The sequence below is a fragment of the Drosophila innubila genome (genome assembly GCF_004354385.1).
Source record: "Drosophila innubila isolate TH190305 chromosome 3L unlocalized genomic scaffold, UK_Dinn_1.0 0_D_3L, whole genome shotgun sequence".
Lineage (NCBI taxonomy): Eukaryota > Metazoa > Arthropoda > Insecta > Diptera > Drosophilidae > Drosophila > Drosophila innubila.
In genome coordinates this window covers 8,040,387-8,051,949 of record NW_022995376.1, presented here as the reverse complement: position 1 = coordinate 8,051,949, position 11,563 = coordinate 8,040,387, and the positions used below count along the sequence as shown (strand labels likewise).

At 41.9% G+C, this 11,563-nt stretch overlaps 2 protein-coding genes across 3 annotated transcripts; one reads left to right on the top strand and one right to left on the bottom strand.

Moving 5' to 3' along the window:
• The first annotated feature begins 178 nt into the window (after positions 1-178).
• LOC117787929 (pre-rRNA-processing protein TSR1 homolog) lies at positions 179-2,911 on the top strand. The gene is made up of 3 exons (XM_034626568.1): positions 179-383; positions 453-1,999; positions 2,061-2,911. The coding sequence occupies exons 1-3, from the start codon at positions 278-280 to the stop codon at positions 2,844-2,846; spliced, it is 2,439 nt and encodes an 812-aa protein (XP_034482459.1). The 5' UTR covers positions 179-277; the 3' UTR covers positions 2,847-2,911.
• A 1,577-nt stretch (positions 2,912-4,488) lies between these two features.
• Positions 4,489-10,980, bottom strand: LOC117788929 (TBC1 domain family member 9). Of its 2 annotated transcripts, XM_034627876.1 has the most exons (11): positions 10,696-10,980; positions 10,048-10,214; positions 8,602-8,860; positions 7,976-8,537; positions 7,769-7,917; positions 6,320-7,706; positions 6,036-6,253; positions 5,735-5,967; positions 5,306-5,632; positions 5,150-5,244; positions 4,489-5,087 (listed from the first exon to the last, which is right to left on the bottom strand). In XM_034627876.1, exons 1-11 carry the CDS (start codon positions 10,737-10,739, stop codon positions 4,731-4,733), a joined length of 3,798 nt encoding a protein of 1,265 aa, XP_034483767.1. In that variant the 5' UTR covers positions 10,740-10,980; the 3' UTR covers positions 4,489-4,730. The 2 variants fall into 2 exon arrangements, with proteins under 2 accessions (XP_034483767.1, XP_034483766.1); XM_034627875.1 differs by having other exon boundaries at positions 5,306-5,967.
• Positions 10,981-11,563: the final 583 nt, after the last annotated feature.

Sequence of the window (11,563 nt, the reverse complement as noted above, 5' to 3'; positions counted from 1 at the left end):
AGATTGCATATTATTGTTTATTATTTTATATATGCTGCTCTCAGGTAACTTTTTGTATAAATTTGAATTTGCGCGCCACATTGTGCTCCCTTTCATACCAGTATGTGTCGCATTTTGCAACACTTAAAGTTGAGTGTGACCACACTTGATTTAATTTGTCATCGACTGCCATTATTATCGATAATTGTTGATGGAACATGTGCTCGCCTCGTTTTAATAACACAGTGTGAAAATATTGATATTTTGTTTTAAACTAGGACAATAAATTAGCCAAATTATGGCGGATAATGCGTTTCATCGGCCTGGGCCTTTGAAACAGACAAACAAGGCTCACAAAACCGGGCGTCATCGTTCCAAAGGAGCTATCGACAATGCACTTAAAGGTGAGTGTGTTTGTGTTTCAACAAGTGCATGGAAACATTTTTAAATTGTTTATTTATTGTTTTACTTAGGCAAAGTCGGACTAAAAGCCATCTCGCACAAGCACAAGCAGCAGCAGCGCAAGGAGCAGCGACGCAATCAACTGAATCAGCTGCGCAAAAACAAACGCGATGAAGTTCTGCAGCAGAAGCGTCAACTGGGCGGACAGAACACCGCTCCCTTTTTGGTGTGTCTGCTGCCGATGCACGAGCAGATCGATGCCAACTCGGCGCTGGCCATTCTCGAGAGCTGCGACAGTGAGATCGTTGTGGAGAAATCCTCGAGCGGCATTGTTTACATGAATCTGCCGCGCTTCAAGCAGCGCTTCGCCTTTGTTGTGCCTCCCGTGGGGCGTGGCAATGAACTGATTGCTCTGGATTACCTGAAGGTGTGCGACACCACACTGATGCTGACCTCGGCTGCCTTTGGGGACGACGAGATCTTTGATCGTTGGGGACAGCGTGTGTTCAACATGATTTCAGCACAAGGCATACCGACTCCGGTTGTGGCACTGATGGATCTGGAATCCATTAATCCCAAACGTCGCACGGCCACAAAGCAGGCGGCACAGAAGTTTATCTCCAAGCTGCTGCCAGAGGAGAAGGTGATGCAGTTGGATAGCGCTGCCGAAGGATTGAATGTGATGCGACGCATTGGTGGACAGAAGTTGCGTGTCCTGCACAATGTTAGCAATCGTCCACATTTATTTGGTGACCTCGTAGAATATGTGCCGAATGGGGAGCTGGGAACACTGAAAATAACTGGCTATCTGCGTGGACAGTCCTTGAATGTAAATGGACTGGTCCACATACCCGGCCTTGGTGACTATCAACTGGGTCAAGTCGATGCGCCACCTGATCCCTACAAGCTGGACAAGAGCCGTGAGGGAGAGGCGGCTGAGGTGCGTTTGCTTGATCGAAGTAATCCAGCGAAGCAAACTTCGCTGCAGAGCGAGAATATACCAGATCCCATGGATGCGGAGCAAACCTGGCCAACAGAAGAGGAAATCGAGGCTTCACAAAAGGAAACCAAGAAAATACGTCTAATAAAACGTGTTCCAAAAGGTTACAGTGAATACCAGGCCGCCTGGATTCCCGATGTGGAGGAAGTGGAAGATCAGGAGGATGACGACGATGAGGATGATGACGATGACGATATGAGTGGCAATGAGGATGACGAGGACTTTATGTCCTGTGATAATAAATCCTTTGAAGATGAGTGCGAGAAACGCGACTCGGAAACGGAAGAGTATTTGGACAGTGTTTCCGTCTCCTCGGAAGCTGCCTTAAATGATGAAAAGTACGATCAACAAATGGATTTCCAGGAGGAGCGTGAAACAATGCAGAAACTGCAGCAAGCTCGCACGGATCAGCTGTGGCCCGACGAGATCGACACACCGCTAGATGTGCCCGCCCACGAGCGATTCCAGAAGTATCGCGGCCTCGAATCGTTCCGCACCTCACCCTGGGACACCAAAGAGAATCTGCCCAGCGATTATGCGCGCATCTATCAGTTCAAGAACTTTGATCGCACCAAGCGACGCATTCTCACCGAGGCCAAGGAGTTCGAGGGTGTATTGGTGAGTTTTGAATTAAATAAACTGACTAATCAACAAGTAATTGAATCAATTTAAATTCTAGCCTGGCTTATACATCACACTGCATGTCATCAATGTGCCCGCCAGCCGTTGGAGTGCGTTCAGATCCGGCCAGCTCACCGATAATGTGATTGTTTATGGCATGTTGCCACACGAGCACCAGATGTGTGTGATGAATGTTGTGCTGCAGCGTATTCCAGACTCTGAGGTGCCACTCAAGTCCAAGGAGCAACTGATTGTGCAATGTGGCTATCGTCGCTTCGTTGTGAATCCCATTTACAGCCAGCACACCAATGGGGATAAGCATAAGTTCGAGAGGTTCTTCCGGCCGTATGAAACTGTTTGCGCCACTTTCTATGCACCCATACAGTTTCCACCCGCCGCTGTGCTCGCTTTTAAGGTGAATCCGGATTCAACGCTGGCCTTGGTTGCCCGTGGTCGTCTACTCTCTTGCAATCCGGATCGCATTGTGCTGAAGCGTGTGGTGCTAAGTGGTCATCCAATGCGCATTAATCGCAAATCAGCCACCATACGCTACATGTTCTTCTACAAGGAGGACGTCGAGTACTTTAAGCCGGTGAAACTACGCACCAAATGCGGTCGTCTGGGTCACATTAAGGAATCCCTGGGCACGCACGGACACATGAAGTGCTATTTCGATGGCCAGCTGCGTTCCTACGATACGGCATTCATGTATCTCTACAAACGTGTCTTCCCCAAGTGGAACTATGAGGAATGCCTTGTGCGCAGCGCCGAGCATGCTCGCCAGGAGTCTTCTGCAAATTCACGTAGGAACTCAAAGCAGCTTGAGGATGTAGACATGGCATAGTAATAAAATTTATGTATATATATTTGTCAATATATTGAAATAAATTACCTCAAAATAAGCCTTTATCTGGATAAATCTTTCATTCTTAAAACTAGCTCAGCCGGGATTAAAATGTTCCGACACATATCTGAAAAATCTATCATTTTATATGTCTAAGATTCCAGAAATTCATGCTCATTTATTTGTAATGTAATGTTATTTTCAGCCACTTTTTACAAAATAAAAAAGGACAAATATTTTCCCGCCATTGAACTTTAAAAGTGTCAGATGTGCCGATAAATATGTTCTGATGCACCGATAAGCACAGCATTCACATCGCGACCGATAAATTATGTTGGTGTGCTTATCAATACCTATCGCCCATGTACAATTGCAGTTACAATCGATATATTTATGCATGTTGGAAATGTAAACATCTGTTTTGCCTTCTCTAAATCGGAATAAACAAATAAATAAATAAAATACGAAATGGATGAAGTTTGTCGCTTTTGCACGTTGAACTGCACCACACTTGAGAATATCTTCGCCGAGCGAGAGCACACGCATAATGAGCCATTCCTTATAGCTATGCTGGAGTCTTGTACCAACTGTATAATCAGGGAAATGGATTCGTTGCCCCAAAACATATGTGGGCCTTGCATTTCGGCTGCCAAGAAAGCATTTGAATTCAAACTTAGATGCGAGCAAAGTCAAATGTATTTTATGGAACTCCTGAGCGAATGTGAACAGAAGCCCGACATCGGGGAGCTTATTACAGGCGATTCGTGTCTCGCAGAAGTTTGCATCAAGCCAGAACCGGATGACACTGAGGATGGTGATAACTTTAAAATATGCTCAATAACAAACGTAACGAATGAAGCTAACTCAAGGAACAGTGAAGGAGTCTCAACCAAAGATGCATCAAATCAAACTGTGATTGAAGAATCAAATGAAATTCTGGCTGAGGATGAAGTGCCAAAAGAACGATATTTTGAAGAACGTCCCTTCAAATGCGATCAGTGCCCGAAGGTTTTTAAGGTTAAAAGTTCATTAAAAAGGCACTTTCGGATTCATTCTAATGAGCGTCCCTACAAATGCGACAAGTGTCCGAAGGCATTCAACGCCAACTTTGTATTAAAGGTGCACATGGAGATTCATTCTGACGAACGGGCATATAAGTGTGAGCAGTGTCCTGAATCTTTTAAGCATAAATACAGTTTAGAAAGGCACAGATATAATCATTATGACGATCGACTTTACAAATGTGAGATCTGTTCTCAGGTGTTTACAAATAAACGCAATTTAAAACACCATAGACTGAGTCATTCTAATGATCGTCCCTACAAATGTGAGAATTGTTCAAAGGCATTTAGAACCATACACAGTTTAAACAGTCACAAAGTTATTCATTCTGCCGATCGTCCCTACAAGTGTGAGCACTGCTCAAAGGCGTTTAATCTAAAACATAATTTTGAAAAGCACAGATTGCTTCATTCTGGCGATCTCCCTTATAAATGTGAGCACTGTCCCAAGGCGTTTAAAAGATTTTCCGATTATTTATATCATATGAAATTTGTTCATAAACTGTGGGGAACTTAAGTACTCTTTTCAAGCAGTAATTTATTTATAATCTGTACAGATTTTGAAATAAAATGCCAAAAACTACGTTAGACTTGTATTATTATATATATTTAATATGTATAATAGGTATAATAGAACTATATTCACAAACAATTGGCTTAACTAATAGGGTAAGATACGAATACACACATTTATATGTATATAGAAAACGGGATACGGTTAAAAGCTAAAGTCGCATTGCACAGTTCTATTTGGGGGGGACTTTCTTTATATGGCTAATACATTGGGTTCTTGTGGGAATATGTGATTACAGTTGAAGAGGATTCAGTAGCTATAATTAGTGGACAAACATTTACGTCGCTTCTTCTGCAACAACTCAATCTGCTCCACAATGCGAGTCTGGGATTGGAATGCCTTCACAATGCATTCACATGTCAAAGCAGTTGCTATAAACTGATTAATGGATATGTGCCAGGAATCCGAGGTGTTTGTGCTGCTGCTGCTTCCACTGCTGGTTGTCGTTGTTGTCGTTGTTCTCGTTGCCGTTGCAGTTGCTCCTCCAGCTACAGCTGCTGCTCCAGCTTTTGCCTGACGCAGCTCCTCCTCGAGTGCTACAAACAAGCGTGTTGTGCTGCTCGGCTCTGCAGCGGGAGTTGTGGGATTTCCGTTATTATCCGGTTGCTGCAATCAGATAAAAGTTTGTTAGAATTACAACTTTAATTCAAGTAAATCCCTGTACTCACCTCATCCCCGCTGCCTCCTAAATTGAGCTGTGTAAAGCTCTCCAAACTGGGCTCTTTCTTGATGTTGCTGTTGCCCATCTCCATGAGATTTTCGTCTGTCAAAGTAAGGTCTTAAAAGTTAAACAAAAAAAGTAGCATAAGTTCAAGTGCACTTACATGCACATCGCATATCCTCGTCCTGGACGCAACCCAAGATCTCGATGATGCTGCGCCACAGTAGCTGGAAATTTTCCTTGCGCATGTGCGGCACATGGCGATGCTGTCCACTGCCGGAGGCGCCTTCTGTGGGCTGATCCAGCAAATAGCCCAAACTGCCCAGGCTTCGTGTATCCGTGGCATTTGAATCGGCACGTTCGAGTCGCGTGGCCGCAACCAGGTCGCTGATCTGTGAGAAATTCGATATAGTCTCAACGTTCAGTAGCATTTGATCGGCATTTGTGGCTGCTGCTGTGCCAGCTGTTGTCGTCGGGGCCGCGCCCAGATCTGAAATATCCGAAAATGTGTCAATCGATTCGTAACGTCCTTGCTGGCGTAGACCGATGTCTTGGTCGTCATCCTGCCCAGCTTCTGTGCGTGTTGCAGTACCCTGGAGTGCAGCGGGCAAATCCACATAAAACGTCGAGTTACGTTGCGCCAACGACGATGCATTCGAGTTCAGCGACAGATTCGGTGTTCGCGACAAGTCCATAAAGGTGTTGCCCGAGATTCCAGCTAAATTATGCAAATGTTGTGTGGCGCTTATCAAAGCAAAGTCATCAGCATCAAAGTTGTTATCCGATGGCGACGGCAGCGCTTCAATGGACTCCGAGGCATCATCACTACAAATAAACACAAATTGCTTTAGCATAAACGATAGTGGGAAACCAAAAGAAATTCATGTTTTTACTCAAAGAAATCCTCTGCCTCGATGGCCTCCTCGGCATCATCTTTGGTCCGTGGACGCGGACGACGCGTGCGTTCAATTTCCGACTTGGACAACAATGGAGGCAAATGCAATACAAACAGCAGCTTCAGTTTCTCCATACTCTTGGTGGAGCAGACCAAACCTAATGCGTTAATTAGCTGACCAAAATCCAGCAGTCCGGTGCCCTTTTTGTCCGTCAGCTGACAAAAGATTTAAATTAAGACATTAGTATTAAAATTTAGGTGACGAAGTGACTTCTGACTTACTCTGAAGAGTTTCTCGGCAATGTCAACGCCGACGCACTTGCGCCAAGGCGTTAGCTCTGTGAAGAGCGTGTGGAATACCTCAAAACTGACGCAATATGCCTCGTGGCGTCCGTTCCCACCACCAGGCATAATATCATGTGCAGGCGACTGCTGATGCTGCAACTGTGGCGCCTCGCTCATGCTCTGTGCCTTCTGCTGCTGTTGCATGGATTTGAGCGCCAGCTTCTCCTCGCGTATAATTGTGAGCAGCATGTGCAGCTCCTGCCGTTTGAAGTATGCATTCTGAGCATGGGCCTTCACAATGGTCATCTCGTTGTCAATGTCAAACTGTCGCACGGTGAGGCGACGATGTTTATTACGCAGCTCCTCGATGCGCTGCTGGGTCAGCTCCTCGCCAAATTTTGTGTACGCCTCATGGATGAGCGTCTGGATGGTTTGAGTTTGTGGACGTTCGAGCTTGCGCTTGTCTGTGGGAGGCGGCACTTGGTACTCCGGGTTATAGATGCCCCCCAAATAGGTTTGCAATACCAGCATGGCCTCGCCATCATCCTGGCAGTCAAGGAGCTTGTCACGATTCCATTCAATGATCTGCAGTGAGATCATAAATATGATCTTGGCACCCTCGTAGAAAAAGCAATCCAGAATTTGAAGAGAGCTCTCGTAGCTGATCACACTTATAAATATGGTAAGGAACCATGATATGGAGATCATCTTAATAACGCCCAGTCGCTCCAGATGCTCATGCAAGTCCGATATATGCGTTTCAACCAGCTCATTAAGCACTCCCTGATCGATTTGGGCGCCAACAACCTTATCCTTGTAGTAGTCCGGCAATAGATTCTCACAAAGACTTGCCAGCATCCAGAAGGCGTTTTCCTCATCACAAAATAGCAAAAATACCGAAGATACAATGTTCATGGCCTGACAGTAGCCCACCTGCGGATTACGCAGGGCATATGCCTGTAGGACACGACGTAGGGCGCCAATGCCTTCGGGGCTTTGAAAGGCCGGATGTTCAGGTAGAGAACGTGTCAAATCTCTATCGATTTCCTCGTGCGCAAAGCAATCCTTAATGCAGGCTGCCTTCTCAACCAGATCCTCGTACAGGCCGGGATTCATTTCCTTGTCATGTATGGCGCCCGAGAAGATTAACCAAATCTCCTGTCTCAATTTATCCGGTATTCCCTCCACAATCAAATTAATCACATCTGTGGTGCGAAACATTGCAATGCCGCGTCCAAAATCTCGAAAATGATCCTCCCAACGTGCCACCTTCACGTCCTGTTTCTTCTGCATATCCGCGCTGAATTGCGTCTTAAATGTGTTGAGAAATGCGGTCTGTTTACTCCATGAGATGTCATATTTGGCGCGTTCCCTGCAGACGGGACTGAAATCAAATAAAAAGATGTAAAAAGAGAAGTCGATCGTAGAATTCAATTGATAACTTACACATAGATGCGAGATAAAAGATCTGTGATCTTTGAGATGAGCACCTCGCGATCCACAATCTTTGAAAACATAAAAGGCACATTCTCCGATGTAAAGATAACAATTTGATTGTCAAATCGCTGCTGGCCATCGTCCTTCTTCTCCACACTCTGTGAACAACAATAGAAAAAGTTAGTTACATATTTGTAAAACGTGTTTAACATTTACCTTAATAGTTTTCATGGGTATTACGAGGCTAACCAAATCTTTGACATCGCTGCGAAAGCAAAAAAAGTTGGGCGATAAATATATGTATCCCGCATGAAAGCGCTTTGAAAATGGCGTCCAGATATCGGCCTTTATCTTGCCATCAATAATTTCCGTTTGCGGTAGACGAAAATAAACCCGAAATTCTTCAGATTTTTGACGTGCCGTCAAATCACGCAAGAGAACCGGCTTCTTGGAAGCCTTTGCGCCGAAGCGTGTAAAATTCGAGGTGTCATGATCGACGACTGGACTCTCTGGATCTTGGATAAGCTTTTGTATTGCCATCTTGTTAAGCTGCTCGATCAAAACATGCGCCTCATTCGCATTGAATATAAGAGTGAAATTGTAGGTCATATTATTGGTAGTCTTCAGGTATATTGTATTGCCACTCCGGCTAATATCCTCCAGCTCAGCGAAGCGTATGATTCGCTTAATCTCCTGGCTTAGTATATACGAATAGAAGCATACATGATTCAAGGAGATGTACAATTGTCCCTGTCGTGGTATTTTGTTCTTTACATATCTGTAATATAATGGTTATCGAATATTAAACGATCATTTGGTTTGTCAACTTAATTTTCACTTACGTAGCCGAGTACGAGTTGACCAAACGCTCCTCTTCGGGCATTTTAAAGATTTGTCGAAATTGTGATGTCATCACTTTAAAGTCCGGCGATTCGCCAGTATCGTCTTGGTTATTTTGAGCATACAACGATTGTATTTTGCATATTGTAAAGTTTGTTACTTCATCCTCATTTTCCATTTCATTGAGAACGCTGAACAGATTCGCTTGAAGCCATTCCCAATCCTTAACAATCTCATCTTGTGTAATTCCAATAGCAATTTCTAATTATAAAGAAATGTACGAAATAAAATAATACAATAATAATAATCAATATAAACCAGACTCTTATTGCATAACGCAATCAAATAAACAATTTTTTATTATATTACTACTAGTTATCTAATGGGGTGACACACAGCCTGTTGCCTGAGTCGTCAGATATCAGAACAATTCCTCCAGTAAATGACTCTTTCTATTAAATATGTTCTAAATATAAACAGTGACAGTTTATTTGCTGAATTCGATTCTATTTTACGATCCCGTTTTTTACTATGTATATATGCTTATGTTTGCTTTATATTATAAAATCAATAGTCGCACCAACTTTAAACTTCCATAACTTTGTGAAAACTTAGCCGATTTTAAAGCGGAATGTCATTTTGAATATGTTTTGGCCTCTTAATTCATTCTGCATTCAAACTTAAATATTTTTGTAAAAAAAATTATTTTCCTCAATATAATGGGTTTGATGCTAAGGGTCCCCCCTTTGGAATTTTGAAAATTGAAAATTTTAAATCTCAAGTTTTCACTTTTAATCAACTCCTTATATCTTAAATAGTATAAAACAACCCTTTAGACTTGATTCTGAGACGTTTCATTTTTCTGTAAAAAATCATGTGAAATCTGACAAAAATTTTGACTTGTAAAGTTGTAAGATCCAAATTCTGACCAACTTCAAACTTTCATAACTTTGTCAAAACTAGACGGATTTTGAAGCGGAATGTCAATTTGACCATGGTTTGGCCTCTTAATTTATTCTACATTTAAACTTAATTCAATTTGAAAAAAAAATTATTTTCATCTAGGTCATGGGTTCGATGCTACGGGTGGGTCTCCTCTTTGGAATTTTGAAAATTAAAAATTTTAAATCTCAATTTTTCACTTTTAATAAACTCCTTATATCGAAATAATATTGATTTTTGAACCATATTCGATTGTACGACATCTTAACCTTAATATCGAGAACCCAATCACCTCAATCATATAAAATTGTATGTATATTTGCCCCAGTGGCACACATGGGAATATACCATATGTATTTATAAATCTGCGTTCCCTTTTTTTTGTGTATTGGATGAGTCAGTACACTGATTGGCACCTCATGTTGAACTTGCAGCCATTTAACCACAATTAACACATATAAATTGAGTTGATAAGACGCTTGTGGGAGAATACAAATTGAACCTACCGTAAGATACTTCGGAGGAGGGTGTCTGATGCAGTATTCGATATGGGGCTGGTTTGGTGTTCATTACGCTGTCAAAGGTGCCCACCAGCATCGAACCAAATCCTCGGGATTCGCCATGTCCGCGTCGCTTTTGCAGCACAAAATACTTGGAGTACATTTCAGCAATCCTGCAAAAAGCCAACAAAAACAATGACAATGGACAAAAACATTATATATGTATATGTACATGTGTATGTGGGCATGTGTGAGTGTGTTTGTAAGGGGATTTTTTTACGCAGCAACAAAACAGTTGTGCGAACAAAAAGAACACTCAAACAATGTTTTAAGCTCTCTGCGTCTTTGTTCCAGGTTCCACGTTCCATAGCTGCTTGTGGAATCAGTGCAGAGTTGGCGACTTGAACTCTGCTCAATTAGTTATCAGCTTATAGTGCGGGCTAAAGGCAACAAAAACAACCACAACAATGGCACATAAATATGCACTCACCTACACAACACATTTACATTCATGTGCGTGTGTGTGCTTTAATTAATCAGCTGCTGGAAAAACGGGTGCTTGCGGGTGGGCGGTGGACCACGCAGCATCCCATATAGAGGAAACACCCCTCAACTATCGGAATTACAATATTTTGTTGAAATATTTGCACTTACCAAAATGCCGAAGGCAACAACAACTCCTTGGGTTGAATCCACATCTTGGCGTATTAGCTTTTTGCCTAAGCGTTGTACTGGTAGTTCAGTAATCGTAAATTTTCATAGTTTACTCATGTACAACTTAATTGCCACTGTCACGAAAAGCAAGAACAGAAGGTGTGTGTTCCTCTTGTTACATTTGCAGCAAATCGAGTCAAGTGCAATGCAAAATACTCTCTATATTTTAATAATTAAGTTGCTTAACTGCAGTAGAATGCACTTTTTAATAGAGCTGAATCGAATTGTTCGGACTAAGCTCTATTGAACTTGTCCCTTAAGTGAACGAACGAACTAGATCCCTGATTGTAGGTCATTTAGTTCAGTGACTAGAATTCTAATATCGTTCGTTCAGTGAATAGTTCCCAAGGCAGTTCGTTCGTTTATCAGAGACCCCATACAATCTCGGTATGAACACACACTGTTGATTAAATTCTAATAATTATAAGGGACTATAAGGGATCTATTTAGAGAGCGAGCGATCTATATGAAAGATTAGTTCGTTCATCAAAAAAAGAACTACTGAACTAAATCGTTCAATTGAATAACGATGAACAACTCTAAAGCTCACACAGTTGGTTGGCTCTAGTGTTGCCAACTTCAAACCCTTGATTTAAATTTGAAAAAATATTTATTTATTGAAACCACAAAATCTTTTAATGAAATAACAAACATCTACGATGTTTAACATTTTTATTTACAAATAATAAAATTTATATTATCAAATAAGTAAAAATCAAAGATAAAAATTATAAAATAATAACAATAAAAATATAAAAAATATATTTAACCAATTTTTTTTTTTCAGATATTTAAGTTTGATTATGTT